Source organism: Coregonus clupeaformis, chromosome 1 (genome assembly GCF_020615455.1).
Source record: "Coregonus clupeaformis isolate EN_2021a chromosome 1, ASM2061545v1, whole genome shotgun sequence".
Classification (NCBI taxonomy): Eukaryota; Metazoa; Chordata; class Actinopteri; order Salmoniformes; family Salmonidae; genus Coregonus; species Coregonus clupeaformis.
In genome coordinates, this window is record NC_059192.1 from 88,117,689 (window position 1) to 88,145,550 (window position 27,862).

At 46.1% G+C, this 27,862-nt stretch overlaps 1 protein-coding gene across 1 annotated transcript; it reads right to left on the reverse strand.

Moving 5' to 3' along the window:
- Nucleotides 1-27,718, reverse strand: LOC121571498 (zinc finger CCCH domain-containing protein 6-like). The gene is given in 14 exon segments (XM_045221513.1): nucleotides 1-698; nucleotides 750-1,485; nucleotides 1,680-1,821; nucleotides 2,516-2,671; nucleotides 2,674-2,786; nucleotides 4,032-4,583; nucleotides 8,057-8,248; nucleotides 8,357-8,619; nucleotides 10,451-10,740; nucleotides 10,999-11,108; nucleotides 11,735-11,849; nucleotides 12,564-12,603; nucleotides 15,331-15,525; nucleotides 27,501-27,718. Coding segments are annotated over 14 exon segments (3,534 nt in total). The 3' UTR covers nucleotides 1-286.
- Between the last annotated feature and the right edge of the window lie 144 nt (nucleotides 27,719-27,862).

Below are 27,862 nucleotides of genomic sequence, written 5' to 3' on the forward strand. Positions count from 1 at the left end.
CCAAGTCACTGCACAGCCAACATGTCCATGTCAACTGTCCTCACTGCCTCGACTGGTAGCCTTATACTGTATAACAACGTCCTGGACTGACAGACAGTGACTTTCTCTATCAAGTACAATACATTTAGTGACACGTGAGTCTATTCAATAAGAATTATACATACGTAATTTGTATAAGTTTCCAATCAATCTGCAGAAAAGGAAAGACAGAATATATTTAACTAAGTTGTCAATATATTTAGACACACAGGTGTGTGTGTTGATCTCTATTTCATAACAGGAGTATTTACTGACTGAAGGGGGAAGCAGTGGGGTCAAAGGTCTTGAATACCTCTTTGAGCAGCCTATCATCTTCTGTCTCCTGCTCCTTTGCTTCCTCCTCCTCCATCTTCTCCTCCTCATGCTTGGACTCCTTCTCTACCTGTTTGGCCTGTCTGGGGTCTGTGTAGGGGGGCCTGATCAGGCCTGCTAGGGCTTGGATGGGTAGGTGGTGGACAGCGGGTGCGGAAGGTTTGACTGGGGAGCTGGGGGGCTCTGACCCTGACGTCATCACTGTGGGAGCAGAGGAGAGGGTAGGATTTGGACTGTTGGACTCAGACCCATTCATGGTGCTCTCAGTACCCCCTCTGTCCTCCTGTGTGGATATGGACCTCCAGACTGGTGGGTTGGCGAGAGCAAAGATGATGATGAAGGTGGAGTGTTAGTGTTGTTTTCTCTCATGGCTGGTAGTTTGAGGATCCCAGTCTTACTCGGGGGGCTCTGTCTCGTCCCGCTGGCCCAGCTGCGGTGCCTGGTTTCTGGGATCATAGAGGCTGATGCCCCCTAGCAGGGTGGAAGTGGTGGGGCTTTCTAACCCTCCACCAGAGGAGGACAGACGCCCTGGGGCGTACGGACACAGCTTCTCAGCCTCAGGTTTAGATGGAGCCGATAATGTTAAGGTAGTGGTTTTGGAGGAAGAGGAAGAAGAGGCACTGCTCCTCTGCAGCCTGGGGTCTCCTTCAGCACCTCCTCCCTCTGTCTCCCTCAGGATAGGGACCTTAGAGTCCAGAGTACCTGACCAACCTATCCTGGGGTCCTGACCTAGGGCCTTGTGTTGCCTGGAATCCAACAACCTCTCTGTTGACCCCCTGGGCTCCAGTGTCCTGGAGGGGAGCCTGCCTAGTCCTACCCCCACACCCACCAAACCCTCCTTCAGACGGACAGCGACCAGGCGAGGGTCCATGTGTGGAGGGGTGGTGGTGTTGGAGGAGGTGTGGTCAGGGGATATCATCCTTGTCCTATTGTTGGTTTGGTTCATCTGTGCGTCGGCGATGAGTGGCGGTAGAGGTAGATTTATGGAGTGCTCCTGTTTGGGTACCAGTGAGGGGATGAGGTCCTCAGCTGACCAGACCACGGTCGAGGCATAAGCCGGGCACTGTAACACGATGTCCAAATGGATGTGGCTGAACTGCTGCAGCTGGCAGCACGGTTCCCGGAGTGTTACCCCTAAAAGTTCAAAGTTCAAGTTAATTTCATGGACAACAACGTTTTCTATTCTTTTCCATTTCATTTCATTCATATGGCAGATGTCAGCAGGACTCGGAATTATGTGATGAATACAAATATAAAAATGATTAAATAATAGGCTAGATGACAACTACAACAAAATAAAAGCAGGCTTGAAAATATTAGGGCCATACCTGGGCAGGGATCCAACGGGATGAGTGCAGCCCTCTCTCCATCCTCCTCCCTGGCTGAAGCCTTGTGCTGCTGCTGCTGGTGATGGTGGTGGAGCTGAAGGAGTTGTGGTTTGAAGGAGCTGTGTGGCTCCTGGAGCCTCACCTTAGATTAGATTAGATTAGAAAACGTTAATGTCATCAAGGAGATTGATCTCCCGAGTGGCGCAGCGGTCTAAGGCAGTGCTTGAAGCGTCACTACAGTATGAAAATGTATGCACTCACTAACTGTAAGTCGCTCTAGATAAGAGCGTCTGCTAAATTACTAAAATGTAAAATGTACAGACCCGGGTTCGATCCCAGGCTGTGTCACAACCGGCCGTGACCGGGAGTCTCATAGGGTGGCGCACAATTGGCCCAGCATCGTCCGGGTTAGGGGAGGGTTTGGCCGGAGGGGCTTTACTTGGCTCATCGCGCTCTAGCGCTTTCTTGTGGCAGGCCGGGCGCCTGCAGGCTGACTTCGTCCTCAGTTGAACGGTGTTTCCTCCGACACATAGGTGCGGCTGGTTTACGGGTTAAGCAGGCGGGTGTTAAGAAGTGCGGTTTGGCGGGTCAGGTTCGGAGGACGCATGACTTGATTTTCGCCTCCCTTGAGCCCATTGGGGAGTTTGAGCGATGAGACAAGATCGCAATTGGATATCACGAAATTGGGGAGAAAAAAGTGGTAAAAATTAATAATAATAATAATATTAGAGGAGATTGATTTAGCAGAATACAAACTCGATGTACATAGAAAGTAACAGACAAAAAAACAGAATTTAAAAACAACAGACATTAAACAGTAGGCTAGATATCTGTACCTTCCTGGGGTACAGGGCCTGTCTGGGGTCCCCGCTGGAGTTGGGCTCTTTCCTCATGTTGTCTGGGGGTCTCTGGCGGGGGTCTGCTGCCTTCATCCGGGGGTCGCTGGGTGGGGCCCGCTTCTTCTGGAGGCAAGGGTCTCCAGGGGCTACCTGGGGCCCGAGGGTGGTTTGGTGGACTGTGGCCCCTGCTGGTCCTTCTCATTCTGTTTCTTCAGACACTTGAGGATGGCTGTGACACGGTCCCCATCCTCGTCATCACTGGAGTTACCAGTTAGTAGTCATCTCAAACAGGTGTAGGGCATGGAAGTTATGTCATGATGATTATACAGTAGAGGTTATGTCATGATGATTATACAGTAGAAGTTATGTCATGATGATTATACAGTAGAGGTTATGTCATGATGATTATACAGTAGAAGTTATGTCATGATGATTATACAGTAGAAGTTATGTCATGATGATTATACAGTAGAAGTTATGTCATGATGATTATACAGTAGAGGTTATGTCATGATGATTATACAGTAGAGGTTATGTCATGATGATTATACAGTAGTGGTTATGTCATGATGATTATACAGTAGAGGTTATGTCATGATGATTATACAGTAGAGGTTATGTCATGATGATTATACAGTAGAGGTTATGTCATGATGATTATACAGTAGAAGTTATGTCATGATGATTATACAGTAGAAGTTATGTCATGATGATTATACAGTAGAAGTTATGTCATGATGATTATACAGTAGAAGTTATGTCATGATGATTATACAGTAGAAGTTATGTCATGATGATTATACAGTAGAGGTTATGTCATGATGATTATACAGTAGAAGTTATGTCATGATGATTATACAGTACCGTAATTTTCGGACTATAAGCCGAGCCTTTTTTCCCATTTTTCGACCCTGCGGCTTATATAACGGTGCGGCTAATCTATGGATTTTTACAGCTAACGGCCACTAGAAGACCTCCTAAATCTATGGATTTTACAGGTTACAGTCCACCAACTTTAACTCTATGGGCTCTATGACCGGTCCGCGCCCCCCACCTTTAAGCGGCGGGCTCCAGCAGGAAAAGCTGGAGGCCGGAAAAGAGTGAGACAGGTAGCGCGCAAAAGTAAAAGTGGAACCGAGAGTGGTACGAGAGACAGAACGAGAGACAGAACGAGAGCAAGACAGACAGACATTACGAGAGCGAGACAGTTTGTCTCTTTCCCGACAATCCCCTCTGTGCACGAACCCTTACATATGGTAATTAAACATTAAAACACCTGCGGCTTATAGTCCAGTGCGGCTTATAGTGCGGAAAATACGGTATAAGTTATGTCATGATGATTATACAGTATAAGTTATGTCATAATGATTATACAGTAGAAGTGTAAGTAAAATATTACCAAGCATATTGTGCAACATCTGTGAAATATGTACCCTAGTTAAATGGTCATGTTTGCTGATGAGTACAAGACTGCTTTAATTTGCTGTAAGTCTAAATAAACCTTCACACTCACTTTTGGGGTTCTTGCCACCTTGTTCCTCAAAACCTTGTGGATCACTGCCCTGCTGTAGCTGCTGCTGTTGGTGTAGGAACAGGGCCTTCTGCACTGCAGGGGGTAGGTCCTGCATCTGGGACTGCACTGCAGGGGGTAGGTCCTGCATCTGGGACTGCACTGCAGGGGGTAGGTCCTGCATCTGGGACTGCACTGCAGGGGGTAGGTCCTGCATCTGGGACTGTACTGCAGGGGGTAGGTCCTGCATCTGGGACTGTACTGCAGGGGGTAGGTCCTGCATCTGGGACTGTACTGCAGGGGGTAGGTCCTGCATCTGGGACTGTACTGCATGGGGGTAGGTCCTGCTTCTGGGACTGTACTGCAGGGGGTAGGTCCTGCATCTGGGACTGTACTGCAGGGGGTAGGTCCTGCATCTGGGACTGTACTGCATGGGGGTAGGTCCTGCTTCTGGGACTGTACTGCATGGGGGTAAGTCCTGCATCTGAGACAGCATCTGGGAGACAGCACTCCCCTGCTGTTGGGAGGTGTTCTGACTGAAGGGCTTATCCCCTACTGGAGAGAGGAGGTGGGGAGATAAGAGGGTGGAATAAACAGAGAATGAGAGGTTTTAATGAATCAACATCTGCTAACACAATGAAAGAACTGAATATAAAAAAGGAAAGCTACAACAGAATAGAATACAACAGAATAGAATATGATAATTGTGAGGAGAATTTAGACTGAAAACCCACATACAGTGCATTCGGAAAATATTTAGACCCCTTGACTTTTTTCCACATTTTGTTATGTTACAGCCTTATTCTAAAATTGATTAAACAAAAATGTTCCCTGATCAATCTACACACAATACCCCATAATGACAAAGTGAAAACAGGTTTTAAGGAATGTTTTCATATTTATAAAATAAAAACAACTGAAATCCCTTATTTACATAAGTATTTAGACCCTTTGCTATGAGACTCTAAATTGTGCTCAGGTGCTTCCTGTTTCTACAACTTGATTGGAGTCCACCTGTGGTACATTCAATTGATTGGACATGATTTGGAAAGGCACACACCTGTACAGTGAGGGAAAAAAGTATTTGATCCCCTGCTGATTTTGTACATTTGCCCACTGACAAAGAAATGATCAGTCTATAATTTTAATGGTAGGTTTATTTGAACAGTGAGAGACAGAATAACAACAAAAAAAATCCAGAAAAACGCATGTCAAAAATGTTATAAATTGATTTGCATTTTAATGAGGGAAATAAATGTTTGACCCCCTCTCAATCAGAAAGATTTCGGGCTCCCAGGTGTCTTTTATACAGGTAACGAGCTGAGATTAGGAGCACACTCTTAAAGGGAGTGCTCCTAAACTCAGCTTGTTACCTGTATAAAAGACACCTGTCCACAGAAGCAATCAATCAATCAGATTCCAAACTCTCCACCATGGCCAAGACCAAAGAGCTCTCCAAGGATGTCAGGGACAAGATTGTAGACCTACACAAGGCTGGAATGGGCTACAAGACCATCGCCAAGCAGCTTGGTGAGAAGGTGACAACAGTTGGTGTGATTATTCGCAAATGGAAGAAACACAAAAGAACTGTCAATCTTCCTCGGCCTGGGGCTCCATGCAAGATCTCACCTCGTGGAGTTGTAATGATCATGAGAACGGTGAGGAATCAGCTCAGAACTACACGGGAGGATCTTGTCAATGATCTCAAGGCAGCTGGGACCATATTCACCAAGAAAACAATTGGTAACACATTACGCCGTGAAGGACTGAAATCCTGCAGTGCCCGCAAGGTCCCCCTGCTCAAGAAAGCACATATGCATGCCCATCTGAAGTTTGCCAATGAACATCTGAATGATTCAGAGGAGAACTGGGTGAAAGTGTTGTGGTCAGATGAGACCAAAATCGAGCTCTTTGGCATCAACTCAATTCGCCGAGTTTGGAGGAGGAGGAATTCTGCCCATGACCCCAAGAACACCATCCCCACCGTCAAACATGGAGGTGGAAACATTATGCTTTGGGGGTGTTTTTCTGCTAAGGGGACAGGACAACTTCACCACATCAAAGGGACGATGGACGGGGCCATGTACCGTCAAATCTTGGGTGAGAACCTCCTTCCGTCAGCCAGAGCATTGAAAATGGGTCATAGATGGGTATTCCAGCATGACAATGACCCAAAACACACAGCCAAGGCAACAAAATAGTGGCTCAAGAAAAGAAGCACATTAAGGTCCTGGAGTGGCCTAGCCAGTCTCCAGACCTTCATCCCAGAGAAAATCTGTGGAGGGAGCTGAAGGTTCGAGTTGCCAAATGTCAGCCTCGAAACCTTAACGACTTGGAGAAGATCTGCAAAGAGGAGTGGGACAAAATCCTTCCTGAGATGTGTGCAAACCTGGTGGCCAACTACAAGAAACATCTGACCTCTGTGATTGCCAACAAGGGTTTTACCACCAAGTACTAAGTCATGTCTTGCAGAGGGGTCAAATACTTATTTCCCTCATTAAAATGCAAATCAATTGATAACATTTTTGACATGCGTTTTTCTGGATTTTCTTGTTGTTATTCTGTCTCTCAGTGTTCAAATAAAGCTACCATTAAAATTATAGACTGATCATTTCGTTGTCAGTGGGCAAACGTACAAAATCAGCAGGGGATCAAATACTTTTTTTCCCTCACTGTATGTACATTTATAAGGTCCCACAGTTGACAGTGGATGTCAGAGCAAAAATCAAGCCATCAGGTCGAAGTAATTGTCTGTAGAGCTCCGACACAGGATTGTCTCGAGGCACAGATCTGGGGAAGGGTACCAAAAAATGTCTGCAGCATTGAAGTCCCCCAAGAACACAGTGGCCTCCGCCATTCTTAAATGGAAGAAGTTTGGAACCACCAAGACTCTTCCTAGAGCTGGCCGCCCGGACAAACTGAGCAATCGGAGGAGAAGGGCCTTGGTCAGGGAGGTGACCAAGAACCCGATGGTCACTCTGACAGAGCTCCAGAGTTCCTCTGTGGAGATGGGAGAATCTTCCAGAAGGACAACCATCTCTGCAGCACTCCACCAATCAGACCTTTATGGTAGTGGCCAGATGGAAGCCACTCGTCAGTAAATGGCACATGACAGTCCGCTTGGCATTTGCCAAAAAGCACCTAAAGACTCTCAGACCATGAGAAACAAGATTCTCTGGTCTGATGAAACCAAGATTGAACTCTTTGGCCTGAATGCCAAGCGTCAAGTCTGGAGGAAACCTGGCACCATCCCTACGGTGAAGCATGGTGGTGGCAGCATCATGCTGTGGGATGTTTTTCAGCGGCAGGGACTGGGAGACTAGTCAGGATCGAGGGAAAGATGAACAGAGTAAAGTACAGAGAGATCCTTGATGAAAACCTGCTCCAGAGCAGTCTGGACTTCAGACTGGGATGAAGGTTCACCTTCCAAAAGGACAACGACCCTAAGCACACAGCCAAGACAACGCAGGAGTGGCTTCGGGACAAGTCTCTGAATGTCCTTGAGTGGCCCAGCCTGAGCCCGGACTTGAACCCGATCGAACATCTCTGGAGAGACCTGAAAATAGCTGTGCAGTGACGCTCCCCATCCAACCGGACAGAGCTTGAGAGGATCTCCAGAGAAGAATGGGGAAAACTCCCCAGATACAGGTGTGCCAAGCTTGTAGCGTCATACCCATGAAGACTTGATGCTGCCAAAGGTGTACTGAGTAAAGAGTCTGAATACTAATGTAAATGTGTTATTTCCGTTTTTTATTTTTAATACATTTGCTAAAGTTTCTACAAACCTGTTTTTGCTTTGTCATTATTGGGTATCGTGTGTAAATTGATGAGGGGGAAAAAAACAATTTAATCCATTTTAGAATAAAACTGTAACGTAACAAAATTTGGAAATATTCAAGGGGTCTGAATACTTTACGAATGCACTGTATCGTGTACTTAGTTCAATCACAGCCAAATTGATGGCTGTTATAAAATACATTTATCCATGTATCATTGTAATACCAACCTCCGTGGCCCATGGCCTGAGCCTGGTTCCTGAAGAAGTTGTTGAAGAACTCCCATGGCTTGGAACGGCGTGTTCATGTTCTGAAGCATCTCCATTGGGTCTGGGAACGGAGGGAACGGCGGAGGGGGTCTCTGGAGGTCCATGTTCATATTGGAGTTCATATTCATATTGGGGTTCATATTAGGTCGGTGACCCAGGAAGGGCGGTGGCGGACCTGGAGGCAGGAATAAACAGCAAATGAGGGTTAGGGTTAGGTGGTGGCATGGGGAACAAGCTAGTAGTTACCTGGAGGTGGTGGCATGGGGAACAAGCTAGTAGTTACCTGGAGGTGGTGGAATGGGGAAACCGTGGGGTGGTTGTTGTTGGAGGTGCTGTCCAGGGGGGCTCTGCTGTTGCTGCATTGGTGGCCCAGTGTGAGATGGATAGGGAGGAGAGGGACCCCCCATTGAGCCAGGGGGAGATCCCGGAGGGGGGACAGGGGGTGGGCTGTTGGGTCCACTCTGCTGCATGTTGTCATTGGGACCCCCTCCACCAAACTCATCACCTTGAAACTGGTCTCTGGACTGAGAGTTGAAATTGGACCCACTGCAACGCAAAACATATGCATTATTAATTCCGGTCATTTTTTAATTACATTTCAATGGGATAACGTAGAATATAGACAAATATATATGTATTATACAGTTGAAGTCGGAAGTTTACATACACTTAGGTTGGAGGATTAAAACTAGTTTTTCAACCACTATAGTTTGGGCAAGTCGGTTAGGACATCTGCTTTGTGCATGACACAAGTAATTTTTCCAACAATTGTTTACAGACAGATTATTTCACTTATAATTCACTGTATCACAATTCCAGTGTGTCAGAAGTTTACATACACTAAGTTGACTGTGCCTTTAAAAAGCTTGGAAAATTCCAGAAAATGATGTCATGGCTTTAGAAGCTTCTGATAGGCTAATTTACATAATTTGAGTCAATTGGAGGTGTACCTGTGGATGTATTTCAAGGCCTACCTTCAAACTCAGTGCCTCTTTGCTTGAATTGTGATACATGGGAAAATCAAAAGAAATCAGCCAAGAACTCAGAAAAAAAATTGTAGACCTCCACAAGTCTGGTTCAGCCTTGGGAGCAATTTCCAAATGCCTGAAGGTACCACGTTCATCTGTACAAACAATAGTACGCAAGTATAAACACCATGGGACCACGCAGCCGTCATACCGCTCAGGAAGGAGATGCGTTCTGTCTCCCAGAGATGAACGTACTTTGGTGCAAATCAATCCCAGAACAACAGCAAAGGACCTTATGAAGATGCTGGAGGAAACAGGTACAAAAGTATCTATATCCACAGTAAAACAAGTCCTATATCAACATAAACTGAAAGGCCGCTCAGCAAGGAAGAAGCCACTGCTCCAAAACCGCCATAAAAAAGCCAGACTACGGTTGGCAACTGCACATGGGGACAAAGAACGTACTTTTTGGAGAACTGTCCTCTGGTCTGATGAAACAAAAAAAGAACTGTTTGGCCATAATGACCATCGTTATGTTTGGAGGAAAAAGGGGGATCTTGCAAGCCGAATAACACCATCCCAACCGTGAAGCATGGGGGTGGCAGCATCATGCTGTGGGGGTGCTTTGCTGCAGGAGGGACTGGTGCACTTCGCAATATAAATGGCATCAGGAGGAAGGAAAATTATGTGGATATATTGAAGCAACATCTCAAGACATCGGGTCAGGAAGTTAAAGCTTGGTCGCAAATGGGTCTTCCAAATGGACAATGACCCCAAGCATACTTCCAAAGTTGTGGCAAAATGGCTTAAGGACAACAAAGTCAAGGTATTGGAGTGGCCATCACAAAGCCCTGACCTCAATCCTATAGAACATTTGTGGGCAGAACTGAAAAAGCATGTGTGAGCAAGGAGGCCTACAAACCTAACTCAGTTACACCAGCTCTGTCAGGAGGAATGGGCCAAAATTCACCCAACTTATTGTGGGAAGCTTGTGGAAGGCTACCCGAAACACTTGACCCAAGTTAAACAATTTAAAGGCAATGCTACCAAATACTAATTGAGTGTATGTAAACTTCTGACCCACTGGGAATGTGATGAAAAATAAAAGCTGAAATATATCATTCTCTCCACTATTATTCTGACATTTCACATTCTTAAAATAAAGTGGTGATCCTAACTGACCTAAGACAGGGAATTCTTACTAGGATTAAATGTCAGGAATTGTGAAAAACTGAGTTTAAATATATTTGGCTAAGGTGTATGTAAACTTCCGACTTCAACTGTATATATGATTTACAATATAACGTTCTATATTATATAGAATCATAAATCGTTATGTTATTTATAGCTAACAGAAACCTTTCCATTTTATTGAAGAGTACATGAGCACGTCAGGTAACAGTAGTTACCTTTGAGCCATCTTCTGAGACAAGTCCACCATAGGCTTAACCACGATCTCAAACAGAGAGGGGATATTTCTTCCCCCAGAATTCCCCCCACTACTTCCCCCCTCCTGTGGGCTGGAGGGTCCAGGGCAAGGACCAGGGTTAGGACCTCCAGACCCAGGACCACCGGGGCCCAGCGTGGGCAGCAGCCCCACCCCAGGAGGGGGTTTAGGCAGGGGGACGATCCCCTGTTTCCTCAGGTCCTCCAACTCCATCTCATCGTCATGGGCGATCTCCTCCTCTGTGTTGATGATCTGAAGATGATTCGTAGGACACAAAATGAACCAAACAATCTGATGCAATAGCTATACTCTTCACTTTGTGGCCATGGGTAGAGACCTAGTGACTTGTTAACCACTGTTCTGGTATCAGACTACTGACAGATCTTGCTGTAATGTCACTATTTATATCCAGGCACAACCACTACATTCTTAGTGCAATAGTGTTTAGAAGAACGTTTAGACCGATATTATTTCAGTTTGTGGCGTTTATGATTATTAACTTTTTCTTACCTTATCAAGCAGGTCTTTGGTCACGTCATTCAAAGGATCGTGGAATAATTTACAGTTGTCTCCCTGATAACACTTGGCTCCAGTATGAAATAACTTCCAGGGATATTCACGTCCGGCCACAAGTCAAGGACAAGTATGGAGGAATAAGTGTATTACAATTGTCTGTTTTTATGTGCTGAACCCAAAGACACATTTCCACATTGTGTGGACAATAACGTATTTCTAATTATAATTATAAAGAATACATCAAAGTTTAAACCTGGAATCAAGACTCAAATATTATTAAACATATTACATTGCATATCTATAAAGGACATCACCTATTTATCTCACATAGTATAACACACATATTACACAGTGGTTTATAAAGACATTTGTTTCCATCTTTAACCTAGCCAATATATCTGAAGGCCATCTACTGACCCCTTGAGTCATCATGACTAAACACATAAGGGAAGTGAACTAATTCATCTCCTTTGACCATGATCAGATAAGTGTAAACCTTCTAAAGGTGGAATAATGTGTTCATTCCAGGGTTTGGGTCCATTTCAATCCAGTCATTTCAGGAAGAAATTGGAACTAAAATTCCAATCCATTGCTTATCAAATAGGAAATAGGAATTTCAGTTTACTTCATGAATTAACAATGAAATGGAATTGACCCCAACCCAGGTTCATTCCACTCAAAGACACAGACAAATCCAGAATATTTGCTGGTGATCCATATTGAAGGATATTGTGAATGTAGATGCAGTTGTCTCCTTTAAGGCAGTATCCTTGGAGGTTGAATTTACACAGCTCCTTCTTCTTGTCTAGGGTAACCAGCTCGTGTTTGAACATACATTGGTCCCCCTGAGGAAACAGAGAAGACAGTTTGAGGGTATGTGTGAGAGACAGAGATAGAGTACAAGATCGTTTTTTAAAAGCAAATCAGAATAACAGCATTAAAAGTGAATAGATTTACTCTGCGCTGTCATGAAACTAACACAATATAAGCAGTTCATAGATACTTATGACAAGGCTTATAATGAATTATGAGTGCATCATAATGCATTTTACCTGTAGACCTTTTGGTAGTGTAATCTACATTTCTGTTCTTACATTTCTGTTGTTACATTCATCTCGGAGGTGCTGACTTGACTTGTCTTACCTTAATGCATTGTCCCTCCAGGAAGTATTTACCTTAATGCATCATCCCTCCAGGAAGTATTTACCTTACTGCAACGTCCCTCCAGGAAGTATTTACCTTAATGCATCGTCCCTCCAGGAAGTATTTACCTTAATGCATCGTCCCACCAGGAAGTATTTACCTTAATGCATTGTCCCTCCAGGAAGTATTTACCTTAATGCATTGTCTCTCCAGGAAGTATTTACCTTACTGCAACGTCCCTCCAGGAAGTATTTACCTTAATGCATCGTCCCTCCAGGAAGTATTTACCTTAATGCATCGTCCCTCCAGGAAGTATGTACCTTAATGCATTGTCCCTCCAGGAAGTATTTACCTTAATGCATCGTCCCTCCAGGAAGTATTCACCTTAATGCATCATCCCTCCAGGAAGTATTTACCTTAATGCATCGTCCCTCCAGGAAGTATTTACAGATGTATCTCCCGAGTGGCGCAGTGGTCTAAGGCACTGCATCGCAGTGCTAGCTGTGCCAATAGAGATCCTGCTTCGAATCCAGGCTCTGTCGTAGCTGGCCGCGACCGGGAGACCCATGGGGCGGCGCACAATTGGCCCAGCATCGTCCAGGGTAGGGGGGAGGGAATGGCCGGCAGGGATGTAGCTCAGTTGGTAGAGCATGGCGTTTGCAACGCCAAGGTTATGAGTTCGATTCCCACGGGGGGCCAGTATGAAAAATATAAAAAATAATGTATGCACTCACTAACTGTAAGTCGCTCTGGATAAGAGCGTCTGCTAAATGACTTAAATGTAAATGTGCTCCACCGTATGTTGGTTGATGAACTCCTTGATCATGATGGGATGCTTCTTCTGAAAACCCCCAGGACCCTTCCCCTGTCCCTCCTATTGTATAAGACAATCAAAGGGACAACATGTATAGGTCTGAAGGTAACAATACTAGATATAATAGTAGGAAGCTATCTTTGCCCTGACGTTTCTTCTGAAAACCACCAGGAGGGCCCTTAATTTCTTTCCTATAGACAAGGTCACCAAACACAAGACAAGGCAAGGTCTAAACTCCTAAACCAACTGAGGTACATTCTAACAATTCTAGCGTTCTTTCTCAATTAATCCTTCCTAGATTCCTCTCATCTTCTCTCCTCATCACCTTCTCAAACGGCATTGGAGAAGATCCAAGGTCCCTCCCCTCTGACCTTCTTCTAGGAGGTGAGGAGAGAGGATGCAAGAAATCGAGGAAAGAAAAATTGGAAAAGAGCCTGGATCGCATTTTAAAGAGCCATCTTAGGAAGCCATCTTTGTTCCTTACCTGCTTCATCCCCTCCCCGGCCTGCTCGGCCCCTCCCCCTCTCTCCCGACCACACCCCCAGTTTTTGTTGCCCTGCATCTGCTTCTTGTTGTACTTGTTGAGCATATTGCCCCGCCACCTTCCTCCCACTGCTCCTCTTCTGCCCCTCTTCCGCTGACCACCAACTGAAAAACACAACAACCATTCAATCAAATCAAATCAAATCAAATCAAACGTTATTTGCCATATGCGCCGAATACAACAGGTGTAGGTAGACCTTACAATGAAATGAATACTTACAAGCCCTTAACCAACAATGCAGTTTTTAAGAAAATAAAAAAAAGTGTTATAATAAAAATGGATAAGTAAAAAATTAAAATAGCAAATAATTAAAGAGCAGCAGTAAAATAAAATAACAGTAGGGAGGCTATATACAGGGGGTACCAGTACAGAGTCAATGTGCCGGTTAGTCGAGGTAATTGAGGTAGTATGTAAATGTGGGTAGAGTTAAAGTGACTATGCATAGATAATAAACAGAGTAGCAGCAGCGTAAAAGAGGGGGTGGGGAGCAATGCAAATAGTCCAGGTAGCCATGATTAGCTGTTCAGGAGTCTTATGGCTTGGAGGTAGAAGCTGTTAAGAAGCCTTTTGGACCTAGACTTGGCGCTCTGGTACCGCTTGCCATGCGGTAACAGAGAGAACAGTCTATGACTAGGGTGGCTGGAGTCTTTGACAATTTTTAGGGCCTTCCTCTGACACCGCCTGGTATAGAAGTCCTGGATGGCAGGAAGCTTGGCCCCAGTGATGTACTGGGCCGTACGCACTACCCTCTGTAGTTGCCATACCAGGCGGTGATGCAATCAGTCAGGATGCACTCGATGATGCAGCTGTATAACTTTTTGAGGATCTGAGGACCCATGCCAAATCTTTTCAGTCTCCTGAGGGGGAATAGGCTTTGTCGTGCTCTCTTCATGACTGTCTTGGTGTGTTTGGACCATGATAGTTTGTTGGTGATGTGGACACCAAGGAACATGATGCTCTGTCCTCTTTTTTTCCCCCTGTAGTCCACAATCATCTCCTTTGTCTTGATCATGTTGAGGGAGAGGTTGTTATCCTGGCACCACATGGCCAGGTGTCTGACCTCCTCCCTATAGGCTGTCTCATCGTTGTCGGTGATCAGGCCTACCACTGTTGTGTCATCGGTAAACTTAATGATGGTGTTGGAGTCGTGCCTGGTCATGCAGTCATGGGTGAACAGGGAGTACAGGAGGGGACTGAGCACGCACCCCTGAGGGGCCCCCGTGTTGAGGATCAGCGAGGCAGATGTGTTGTTACCTACCCTTACCACCTGGGGGCGGCCCATCAGGAAGTCCAGGATCCAGTTGCAGAGTGAGGTGTTTAGTCCCAGGGTCCTTAGCTTAGTGATGAGCTTTGAGGGCACTATGGTGTTGAACGCTGAGCTGTAGTCAAGGAATAGCATTCTCATGTAGGGGTTCCTCTTGTCCAGGTGGGAAAGGTCAGTGTGGAGTGCAATAGAGATTGCATCATCTGTGGATCTGTTGGGGTGGTATGCAAATTGGAGTGGGTCTAGGGTTTCTTGGACAATGGTGTTGATGTGAGCCATGACCAACCTTTCAAAGCACTTCATGGCTACATTAAAAGTCAGAACGATAGGATCTAAGACGTAGATCTTTGTAAAACATTTATGTAAGCTGCAATAAAATAAAAACCACATTTGTCAGAGGTGATATGAAAATCCAAAATGGACACACACTTTACACTACTATAGCCACTAGACTGTTAACCTCGACAAACTTGAATACCATTTGACAAGACCCTTCAACACAGTCCATACATACACTGCTGTTTCTGCATGACCTTCTGCATGACTTTTATGCCACCTCACTTCATCTGGCCCAGGCCTTGTCCAGGAGACGTTGAGTCTTTCACCTGCCACATCTCCTCCACATCATAATCATCCCCCTCTCCCTCATAGTCATACTTGTCTTCGCTGTAGTCGCTGTACTTGTCATAGTCACCGCTAGCGCTCCTGTGTCGGCCTGGCGGCCTCTCTGACTTCTGTGGGTTGCCATGGCCACTGCTTGATGGATCACGCCCATGCTTGGGAAGAGTCAGTCAGAAGAGACAGTAATGTTATTATTGAAAAGGTATTGCGTATGGTTTGTGTACATTCTGATAAAACAAACCCAGGGTTACACTTTAAATGAAACTTAATGAATAAGCCAATATAAATGTTTGTACAATACGCCTTCAGAAAGTATTCATACCCCTTGACTTATTCCACATTTTGTTTGTTTGCCTGAATTCAAAATGTATTAAATAGATTACTTTTTTCTCACCCATCTACACACAATACCTATAAAGATTTACGTTCCAACAGGACAATGACCCCAAGCATACAGCCAAAGCGACGCTGCAATGGCTTCAGAACTAGAACGTGAAAGTCTGTGAGTGGCCCAGACTTGAATCCCATCGAAAATATGTGGAAAGACTTGAAGATTGCTGTTAACACCCGCTCTCCATCTAACTTAACAGAGCTTGAGAAAATCTGCAAGGAATAATGGGAGAAAATCCCCAAATCCAGATATGTAAAGCTGATACAGACATACCCAAGATGACTCAAAGCTGTAATCGCTGCCAAAGGTGCTTCTACAAAGTATTGACTCAGGGGTGTGAATACTTATGTAAATGAGATATTTCTCTATTTCATTTTAAATACATTTGCAAAATGTTCTAAAAACATGTTTTCACTTATTATTATTATTATTGTGTGTACATGGGTAAGAACAAAAATTAATTTAATCCATTTTGAATTAAGTATGTATGTAACACAAGTCAATGGGTATGAATACTTTCTGAAGGCACTGTACATGCTGTGATGTCACGAGAGGCTGTGTCCTGGAGGGACGTTACATCCCCCTGAGGTGGCTGCAAACCCAGACAGCTATGGCTCCATCTGCTGGTATGGTCGGGAACTCCACCCCTCTATGGCCAATCTTCCCACGCAGCTGAAACAAATGAGGAGCTGATGAGCTGAAGGTTTGGGAAGGGAAGAGACACAGTCTCCAACCTGGGCTCTCTGGAGGACAAGAGTGCTGCACGTCCACTTCCATGAGGAATATAAGGATTTGGAGATACTTACCTTTGGGAAATACTCACCTTTGGATATATGCACCTGTGGAAATACGTGTGGGACATTTGGAAGGACGTTTTGCTGGGTTGGCCACTAGCTGCAACGTGGAATACAGTAAGACTGGGGAAAAGTTATTTGAGCGAGGGAGAGTTATGATTTTGGATGTGGAAGAGACATCCCTGAACTGTTAACCCTTAAAGAGCCACAAGAGAACAGAATTTTGTTATATTTTCGTTAATTTCCCAAGACCTTTAATAAAATCCTTGTTTTGGTTGAACCTGGTCTCCTTGCACTACTTGAGCAATCCCGCTGAAAGCTGTGTAGCCTCTCGTGACATCACAGATGGTGGAGAATACAGGCACGCTCAAGCGTTAATAGTGCATGTCAGAGGAGGATACCGAAGGTTTGATCACCCAGTTTTCCAAGTTGGCCGTAGGCTCCCCGCCGACTGAAATGGAGGACATATTGAAAGCCCTTGTTGCTGGCCAGCAAGCCCAGATGCAAGCAAACGTGGCTCTCTTGGAGGAGCAAAAGAAAGCCAACCTTCTGAAGGCAGAGGAATTGCAGTTGCAGAGACAGAGGGTGGTCCAAAATACCCGCCCAATAAAGGCAAGTGACTTTATATCTAAGATGGGAGCTACCGATGACATTGAGGCATACCTGCATGCATTTGAGGCCACGGCCACTAGGGAAGCCTGGCCCAAGCAACAGTGGGTTGGTCTGTTAGCCCCCTTTCTAACCGGGGAAGCGCTGAATGCTGTCCGGGACCTGGGCCCTGACCAGGTTACTGACTATGATGCCCTGAAGTCTGAGATCCTCAGCAGATATGGACTCACAAAGTTTGGTATGGCCCAGCGCTTTCACAGTTGGACCTTCCAACCAGACCAACCTCCTCGGGCGCAGATGCATGAACTTGTCCGAATCGCAAGGAAATGGCTGGATCCGCAGAGGAATACAGCAGCGGCGGTGGTGGAGGCCGTTGTGGTGGATCGGTACCTACGCGCCCTGCCTTATGAGGCAAAACGGTTCAGCAGTCAACAGGCCTTGACCACGGCTGATCTGACCGTGGAAGCTGTGGAAAAGTACCAGGCCACAGCGGAGATGCTGAATGCTTCCCGAAAAGACCCCAGGAGGGCGGCCCCACCACAAATGGGAAGAACCCGTCCAAAGGACCCCAAGGTCTCGAACCCAGCCACGTCAGGACTTATCCCGGCTCCAGGGGGAGCCAGAAACCAGGCGGGTCCAAGAAGAGTACACCAGGAGGGGGAAACTCGACAGTGTTACCGGTGTGGGGAGATGGGACATATCTCCTGGCAGTGTGGGAAACCAGCCGATGAACCTATGCCCACTGCGGAGTCCTCCAGCTCAGCACCCACACACCGTTTTGCCTCGCTCTTGGGAGTCGTAGATGGCGGCCCAGATCGACCCCCACCTGCCCGGTAACTGTGAATCACCATGATGTGGAGGCCTTACTGGATTCTGGTAGCCGGGCCACCCTGGTGCGTAAGGATTTGGTGGGCCCAACGTGTCTGACCCCCGGGGAAAGTCCTCCCAGTTTCCTGTGTCCATGGGGACACCAGAGAATACCCCATTACTGAACTTACAATGACCAGCACACGGGGAACCATACACACGACGGCGGGGGTGGTTGATTCCCTCCCCGTCCCTGTCCTAATTGGACGAGACTGCCCAGCCTTTTACCCACTCTGGAGAGAGTCTCAGGAGAGGATAACCCGAGTACCTCGGAAACGGAGAGGCAAGACTCATCCTGGGAAGGCTCCGGTGCAATCCTCCGAGTTACTCACTCCCGCCCGGGCTCTGATAGGGATGGCAGGTGCCCAGACCGACACAGAGACGGAGCTACAGAATCTGGACAAAGAACTGTCTGGTCTGAAGGGGACCGCTGAGAGGTATCGTTTGTTAAAGCAACAGTTAGACATGAAGACAGAAGAGTTAGATATCCTCCAGGCTAAACTCCAACAGAGCTCCTTCCCTAAGCAACAGGAGGAGCTGGAGAGGCTGCGCAGGACCATCGAGGAGTGTGAGGAGACCCTGCGCAGTAGTAAGGAGGTCCAGAAGAAGGCAGAGGAGAAGTACAAGGTGTTGGAGAACAAGATGAAGAATGCGGAGGCAGAGAGAGAGAAGGAACTGAAAGCTGCTCAACAGAAGCTAAACTCTGCTAAAACCAAGGCTGATGCGTTCAGTAAGAAACTCAAGGAGAGACAACAGGAGGCTGAGTCCCTGGTCCTAGAGTTGGAGGAGTTGAAGAGAGAGCAGTCTGGCAAGCACCACGGCAATGCGGACGCCCTCTCCCGGCGTGATGCCTTCTTCGCTGCCTTTACCCGACGAGGACGTCGGTCCCGAGGAGGGGGATGTGTGATGTCACGAGAGGCTGTGTCCTGGAGGGACGTTACATCCCCCTGAGGTGGCTGCAAACCCAGACAGCTATGGCTCCATCTGCTGGTATGGTCGGGAACTCCACCCCTCTATGGCCAATCTTCCCACGCAGCTGAAACAAATGAGGAGCTGATGAGCTGAAGGTTTGGGAAGGGAAGAGACACAGTCTCCAACCTGGGCTCTCTGGAGGACAAGAGTGCTGCACGTCCACTTCCATGAGGAATATAAGGATTTGGAGATACTTACCTTTGGGAAATACTCACCTTTGGATATATGCACCTGTGGAAATACGTGTGGGACATTTGGAAGGACGTTTTGCTGGGTTGGCCACTAGCTGCAACGTGGAATACAGTAAGACTGGGGAAAAGTTATTTGAGCGAGGGAGAGTTATGATTTTGGATGTGGAAGAGACATCCCTGAACTGTTAACCCTTAAAGAGCCACAAGAGAACAGAATTTTGTTATATTTTCGTTAATTTCCCAAGACCTTTAATAAAATCCTTGTTTTGGTTGAACCTGGTCTCCTTGCACTACTTGAGCAATCCCGCTGAAAGCTGTGTAGCCTCTCGTGACATCACAATGCCTATAAATACTTGTAATACAATAAATGTAAATGATTATGAACTTTAATGCTTATAAATTCTTTATAATTATAAATGTTCTAAATGCTTATGAATTGTAATGTGTATAAATGTTAGCAAATAATGAAATATGTACCTGAGCTGACACCACCACGGTGTGGCCTGTCTTGGTTCTTCTTGTTCTTGGGCTTGTCTCTCTCTGGTCTCTCTCTGGTCTCTCTCTGGTCTCTCTGGTCTCTCTGGTATCTCCAGGGAGGAGTCATAGCTGTCAGAACTGAAGCTACTGGAAAGGGAGCAGTGCTGGGAAAGAGAGAGAATATTTAACATGGTATTCTGACTTGGGACTGCGAGATTCACACATATTTTCAGTCTCCCATTGACATCCCAATGATGATCAACGAACAAAAGTTTTAGTTATAAGTGCATATGAGATATTATCTGAAACAGGTCCATAGAGAATAACAAAGGAAGAAGAAAATATCATGTCTAAGATAAATCAATTTGTAGGCCTAAAGGTAAATTAAGTCAAATGAAAACCTGAAGGTCAACACTAAGATCAAAATCGAAAGCAGAGTTGTAGGATTTTTCAAACAGATCATATTTCTGAATGTATTTTTGGAGTACTGTATTTACACTATGGCAGCTGTTGACGTCATGATTCTGGTCTTACTTTCCGACTATCGCGTCTACTCTTCCTGACCATTCTCTTCCTGTCCTTTCTCTTCCTGTCCTTTCTCTTCCTATTCTTTCTCTTCCTGGCCTTTCACTTCCTGGCCTTCCTGGCCTTTCTCTTCCTGGCCGTCCTCTTCCTGGCCTTCCTGGCCTTTCTCTTCCTAGCCTTCCTGTCCTTTCTCTTCCTGTCCTTTCTCTTTCTGTCCTTTCTCTTCCTGTTCTTTCTCTTCCTGGTCTTTCTCTTTCTGGCCTTTTTCTTTCTGGACTTCCTGGCCTTTCTCTTCCAGGCCTTTCTCTTCCAGGCCTTTCTCTTCCTGTCCTTTCTCTCCTGGCATTTATCTTCCTGTCTTTCTCTTCCTGGCCTTTCTCTTCCTTTTCTTTCTCTTCCTGCCCTTTCTCTTCCTGCCCTTTCTCTTCCTGTCTTTTATCCCCATGGCCTTTCTCTTCCTGTCCTTTCTCTTCCTGGTCTTTCTATTCCTGACCGTTCTCTTCCTTTTCTTTCTCTTCCTGGCTTGCTCTTCCTTTTCTTTCTCTTCCTGGCCTTTCTCTTCCTGTCCTTCCTCTTCCTGGCCTTTCTCTTCCTGGCCTTTTTCTTCTTGAACCCACTCTTCCTCTTCTTTATCTTCCTGGCCTTTATCTTCCTGGCCTTCCTGGCCTTTCTTTTCCTGGCCTTTCTCTTCCTGGCCTTCCTGGACTTTCTTTTCCTGGCCTTTCTCTTCCTGGCCTTTCTCTTCCTGTTTTTTCCTCTTCCTGGCCTTTCTTTTCCTGGCCTTTCTCTTCCTGGCCTTTTACTTCCTGGCCCTTTTACTTCCTGGCCTTCCTGTCCTTTCTCTTACTGTCCATTCTAATCCTGGCCTTTCACTTTCTTGCCTTTCAGTCTTTTTCTCTTCCTGGCCTTCTCTTCCTGGCCTTCTTGTCCTGTCTCTTCCTGGCCTTCCTGTCCTTTCTCTTCCTGTTCTTTCTCTTTCTGGCCTTTCTCTTTCTGGCCTTCCTGGCCTTTCTCTTCATGACCTTTCTCTTCCTGGCCTTTCTCATCCTGGCATTCCTGGCCTTTCTCTTCCTGGCCTTTATCTTCCTGTCCTTTCTCATCCTGGCATTTCTCTTCCTGTCCTTTCTATTCCTGGCCTTTTTGTCCCTTCTCTTCTTGGCCTTTCCTCCCCTGTCCTTTCTGTTCCTGTTCTTTCTCTTCCTGTAATTTCTCTTCCGGGCATTTCTCTTTCGATCCATTCTCTTTCTGGCCTTTTCTTCCTGGCCTTTCTTTTCCTGTCCTTTCTCTTCCTGGCCTTTTACTTCCTGGCCCTTTTACATCTTGGCCTTCCTGTCCTTTCTCTTACTGTCCATTCTATTCCTGGCCTTTCACTTTCTTGCCTTTCAGTCTTTTTCTCTTCCTGTCCTTCCTGTCCTTCCTGTCCTTCCTGTCCTTCCTGTCCTTTTTATTCCTGGCCTTTCTCTTCCTGGCCTTCCTGTCCTTTCTCCTCCTGGCCTTCCTGTCCTTTCTCCTCCTGGCCTTCCTGCCCATTCTCTTCCTGGCCTTTCTGCCCATTCTCTTCCTGGCCTTTCCTTTCTCTTCCTATTCTTCCTGGCCTTTCCTTTCTCCTCCTTGCCTTCCTGGCCTTTCTCTTCCTGGCCTTCCTGGCCTTTCTCTTCCTGGCATTCCTGTCTTTCTTTTCCTGGCCCTTCTCTTCCTGTCTTTTTTCTTCCTTCCCTTCCTGTCCTTTCTCTTTCTGTTCTTTCTCTTTCTGGCCTTTCTCTTTCTAGCCTTCCTGGCCTTTCTCTTCATGGCCTTTTCTCATCCTGGCTTTTCTCATCCTGCCATTCCTGACCTTCCTCTTCCTGGCCTTTCTCATCCTGGCCTTTCTCATCGTTCCATTCCTGTCCTTCCTGGCATTTCTCTTCCTGGCCTTTATCTTCCTGTCCTTTCTCATCCTGGCATTTCTCTTCTTGGCCCTTCTCTTCCTGTCCTTTCTGTTCCTAGTCTATCTCTTCCTGTCCTTTCTCTTCCGGGCCTTTCTCTTTCGGTCCTTTCTCTTCCTGGCCTTTCTCTTCCTTTTCTTTCTCTTCCTATTCTTTCTCTTCCTGTTCTTTCTCTTCCTGTCTTTTCTCCCCATGGCCTTTCTCTTTCTGTCCTTTCTCTTCCTGGTCTTTCTCTTCCTGGCCGTTCTCTTCCTTTTTTTGCTCTTCCTGGCTTTGCTCTTCCTAATCTTTCTCTTCCTGGCCTTTTTCTTCCTGTCCTTTCTCTTCCTGGCCTTTCTCTTCCTGGCCTTTTTCTTCTTGAACCTACTCTTCCTGGTCTTTATCTTCCTGTCCTTTCTCCCCCTGGCCTTTCTCTTCCTTGGACTCTCTCTTTCTTTTCTTTCTCGTCCTTTTCTTTATCTTCCTGGCCTTTCTCTTCCTGGCCTTTTTCTTATTGAACCTACTCTTCCTGGCCTTTCTCTTCCTCTTCTTTCTCTTCCTGGTCTTTCTCTTCCTGGTCTTTCTCTTCCTGTCCTCTCTCTTTCTTTTCTTTCTCGTCCTCTTCTTTATCTTCCTGTCCTTTCTCCCCTTGGCCTTTCTCTTCCTGTCCTTTCTCTTCCTGTCCTTTCTGTTCCTGGTCTTTCTCTTCCTGGCCTTTCTCTTCCTTTTCTTTCTCTTCCTGTTCTTTCTCTTCCTGTCTTCTCTCCCCATGGCCTTTCTTTTTCTGTCCTTTCTCTTCCTGGTCTTTCTCTTCCTGACCGTTCTCTTCCTTTTCTTTCTCTTCCTGGCCTTGCTCTTCCTGTCCTTTCTCTTCCTGGCCTTTCTCTTCCTGGCCTTTTTCTTCTTGAACCTACTCTTCCTCTTCTTTATCTTCCTGTCCTTTCTCCCCTTGGCCTTTCTCTTCCTTGGCCTCTCTCTTTCTTTTCTTTCTCGTCCTTTTCTTTATCTTCCTGGCCTTTCTCTTCCTGGCCTTTTTCTTCCTGGCCTTGCTCTTCCTGTCCTTTCTCTTCCTGGCCTTTCTCTTCCTGGCCTTTCTCTTCCTTGCCTTTTTCTTCTTGAACCTACTCTTCCTCTTCTTTATCTTCCTGTCCTTTCTCCCCTTGGCCTTTCTCTTCCTTGGCCTCTCTCTTTCTTTTCTTTCTCGTCCTTTTCTTTCTCTTCCTGGCCTTTTTCTTATTGAACCTACTCTTCCTGGCCTTTCTCTTCATCTCCTTTCTCTTCCTGGTCTTTCTCTTCCTGGTATTTATCTTCCTGTCCTCTCTCTTTATTTTCTTTCTCGTCCTCTCCTTTATCTTCCTGTCCTTTCTCCCCTTGGCCTTTCTCTTCCTGTCCTTTCTCCCCTTGGCCTTTCTCTTCCTGTCCTTTCTCTTCCTGTCCTTTCTGTTCCTGGTCTTTTTCTTCCTGTCCTTTCTCTTTCGGTCCTTTCTCTTCCTGGCCTTTCTCTTCCTTTTCTTTCTCTTCCTTTTCTTTCTCTTCCTGTTCTTTCTCTTCCTGTCTTTTCTCCCCATGGCCTTTCTCTTTCTGTCCTTTCTCTTTCTGGTATTCCTGGCCTTTCTCTTCCTGGCCTTTTTCTTATTGAACCTACTCTTCCTGGCCTTTCTCTTCCTCTTCTTTCTCTTCCTGGTCTTTCTCTTCCTGGTCTTTCTCTTCCTGTCCTCTCTCTTTCTTTTCTTTCTCGTCCTCTTCTTTATCTTCCTGTCCTTTCTCCCCTTGGCCTTTCTCTTCCTGTCCTTTCTCTTCCTGTCCTTTCTGTTCCTGGTCTTTCTCTTCCTGGCCTTTCTCTTCCTTTTCTTTCTCTTCCTTTTCTTTCTCTTCCTGTTCTTTCTCTTCCTGTCTTCTCTCCCCATGGCCTTTCTTTTTCTGTCCTTTCTCTTCCTGGTCTTTCTCTTCCTGACCATTCTCTTCCTTTTCTTTCTCTTCCTGGCCTTGCTCTTCCTGTCCTTTCTCTTCCTGGCCTTTCTCTTCCTGGCCTTTCTCTTCCTTGCCTTTTTCTTCTTGAACCTACTCTTCCTCTTCTTTATCTTCCTGTCCTTTCTCCCCTTGGCCTTTCTCTTCCTTGGCCTCTCTCTTTCTTTTCTTTCTCGTCCTTTTCTTTCTCTTCCTGGCCTTTTTTCTTATTGAACCTACTCTTCCTGGCCTTTCTCTTCATCTCCTTTCTCTTCCTGGTCTTTCTCTTCCTGGTATTTATCTTCCTGTCCTCTCTCTTTATTTTCTTTCTCGTCCTCTCCTTTATCTTCCTGTCCTTTCTCCCCTTGGCCTTTCTCTTCCTGTCCTTTCTCCCCTTGGCCTTTCTCTTCCTGTCCTTTCTCTTCCTGTCCTTTCTGTTCCTGGTCTTTTTCTTCCTGTCCTTTCTCTTTCGGTCCTTTCTCTTCCTGGCCTTTCTCTTCCTTTTCTTTCTCTTCCTTTTCTTTCTCTTCCTGTTCTTTCTCTTCCTGTCTTTTCTCCCCATGGCCTTTCTCTTTCTGTCCTTTCTCTTCCTGGTCTTTCTCTTCCTGGCCGTTCTCTTCCTTTTCTTTCTCTTCCTGGCCTTTCTCTTCCTGGCCTTTTTCTTCTTGAACCTACTCTTCCTCGCCTTTATCTTCCTGTCCTTTCTCCCCTTGGCCTTTCTCTTCCTGTCATTTCTCTTCCTGGACTTTCTCTTCCTGGCCTTTCTCTTCCTGTCCTCTCTCTTTCTTTTCTTTCTCGTCCTTTTCTTTCTCTTCCTGGCCTTTCTCTTCCTGGCCTTTTTCTTATTGAACCTACTCTTCCTGGCCTTTCTCTTCCTCTCCTTTCTCTTCCTGGTCTTTCTCTTCCTGGCCTTTCTCTTCCTGTCCTCTCTCTTTCTTTTCTTTCTCGTCCTCTTCTTTATCTTCCTGTCCTTTCTCCCCTTGGCCTTTCTCTTCCTGTCCTTTCTCTTCCTGTCCTTTCTGTTCCTGGTCTTTCTCTTCCTGTCCTTTCTCTTCCGGGCCTTTCTCTTTCGGTCCTTTCTCTTCCTGGCCTTTCTCTTCCTTTTCTTTCTCTTCCTTTTCTTTCTCTTCCTGTCTTTTCTCCCCATGGCCTTTCTCTTTCTGTCCTTTCTCTTCCTGGTCTTTCTCTTCCTGGCCGTTCTCTTCCTTTTCTTTCTCTTCCTGGCCTTGCTCTTCCTGTCCTTTCTCTTCCTGGCCTTTCTCTTCCTGGCCTTTTTCTTATTGAACCGACTCTTCCTCTCCTTTATCTTCCTGTCCTTTCTCCCCTTGGCCTTTCTCTTCCTGTCCTTTCTCTTCCTGGTCTTTCTCTTCCTGGCCTTTCTCTTCCTGTCCTCTCTCTTTCTTTTCTTTCTCGTCCTTTTCTTTATCTTCCTGGCCTTTCTCTTCCTGGCCTTTTTCTTATTGAACCTACCCTTCCTGGCCTTTATCTTCCTCTCCATTTTCTTCCTGGCCTTTCTCTTCCTTTTCTTTTTCTTCCTGTCCTTTCTCTTCATGGCCTTTTCTTCCTGGCCTTACTCTTCCTGTCCTTTCTCTTTCTGGTATTCCTTGCCTTTCTCTTCCTGCCCTTATTCTTCCTGGCCTTTCTCTTCCTTGCCTTCCTGGCCTTCCTCTTCCTGGCCTTTCTCTTCCTGGCCTTCCTCTTCCTGGCCTTTCTCTTCCTGTCTTTTCTCATCCTGGTCTTTTACTTCCCGGCCTTTCACTACCTCCCTTCCTGTCCTTTCTCTTTCTGTTCTTTCTCTTTCTGGCCTTTATCTTTCTGGACTTCCTGGCCTTTCTCTTCATGGCCTTTTCTCATCCTGGCTTTTCTCATCCTGCCATTCCTGACCTTCCTCTTCCTGGCCTTTCTCTTCCTGTCTTTTCTCTTCCTGGCCTTTCTCTTCCTTTTCTTTCTCTTCCTTTTCTTTCTCTTCCTTTTCTTTCTCTTCCCGTTCTTTCTCTTCCTGTCTTTTCTCCCCATGGCCTTTGTCTTTCTGTCCTTTCTCTTCCTGGTCTTTCTCTTCCTTTTCTTTCTCTTCCTGGCCTTGCTCTTCCTTTTCCTTCTCTTCCTGGCCTTTTTCTTCTTGAACCTACTCTTCCTGGCCTTTCTCTTCCTGTCCTTTCTCTTCCTGGTCTTTCTCTTCCTGGCCTTTCTCTTCCTGTCCTCTCTTTCTTTTCTTTCTCGTCCTTTTCTTTATCTTCCTGGCCTTTCTCTTCCTGGCCTTTTTATTATTGAACCTACTCTTCCTGGCCTTTCTCTTCCTCTCCATTTTCTTCCTGGCCCTTCTCTTCCTTTTCTTTTTCTTCCTGTCCTTTCTCTTCCTGTCCTTTCTCTTCCTGGCCTTTTCTTCCTGGCCTTACTCTTCCTGTCCTTTCTCTTTCTGGTATTCCTTGCCTTTCTCTTCCTGCCCTTATTCTTCCTGGCCTTTCTCTTCCTTGCCATCCTGGCCTTTTTCTTCCTGGCCTTTTTCTTCCTGGCATTCTCTTCCTGTCTTTCTCTTCCTGGCCTTTCTCTTCCTGTCTTTTCTCTTCCTGGCCTTTCTCTTCCTGTCTTTTCTCTTCCTGGTCTTTTACTTCCCGGCCTTTCACTACCTGGCCTTCCTGTCATTTCTCTTACTGTCCATTCTCTTCCTGGCCTTTCAATTTCTTGCCTTTCAGTCTTTTCTCTTCCTGGCCTTCCTGTCCTTTCTCTTCCTGGCCTTCCTCTTCTTGGCCTTCCTGGTATTTCTCTTCCTGACCTTACTCTTCCTGTCCTTTCTCTTCCTGGCCTTCCTTTCCTTTCTCTTCCTGGCCTTTCTCTTCCCATCCTTCTTGGCCATCCTCTTCCTGGCCTTTTTCTCTTCCTTTCCTTCCTCTTCCTGGCCTTTCTCTTCCCATCCTTCTTGGCCATCCTCTTCCTGGCCTTTTTCTCTTCCTGGCCTTTCGCTTCCTGGCCTTTTTCTTTTTGGCTTTTCTCTTCCTGGCCTTCCTGTCCTTTCTTTTTCTGGTATTCCTGTCCTTTCTCTTCCTGGTATTCCTGGCCTTTCTCTTCCTGCCCTTACTCTTCCTGGCCTTTCTCTTCCTGGCCTTTCTCTTCCTGGCCTTTCTCTTCCTGTATTTTCTCTTCCTGGCCTTTCTCTTCCTGGCCTTTTACTTTTGGGCCTTTCACTACCTGGCCTTCCTGTCCCTTCTCTTACGGTTTATTATCTTCCTGTCCTTTCTCTTCCTGTCCTTTCTCTCCTGGCATTTCTCTTCCTGTCCTTCTCTTCCTGGCCTTTCTCTTCTTTTTCTTACTGTCCATTCTCTTCCTGGCCTTTCACTTTCTTGCCTTTCAGACTTTTTCTCTTCATGGCCTTCCTGCCCAATTCTATTCCTGGCCTTTATCTTCCTTTCCTTTCTCTTCCTGGCCTTTCTCTTACCGTCCTTCCAGGCCTTCCTCTTCCTGGCCTTTTTTCTCTTCCTGGCCTTTCTCTTCCTTGCCTTCCTGTCCTTTTCTCTTCCTGGCCTTTCTCTTCCTGTATTTTCTCTTCTTGGCCTTCTTGTCCTTTCTCTTCCTGTTCTTTCTCTTTCTGGCCTTTCTATTTCTGGCGTTCCTGGTCTCTCTCTTCATGGCCTTTCTCTTCCTGGCCTTTCTCATCCTGGCATTCCTTGCCTTCCTAGCCTTTCTTTTCCTGTCCTTTCTCTTCCTAGCCTTTCTCTTCCTGTCTTTTCTCTTCTTGGCCTTCCTGTCCTTTCTCTTCCTGTTCTTTCTCTTTCTGGCCTTTCTCTTTCTGGTCTTCCT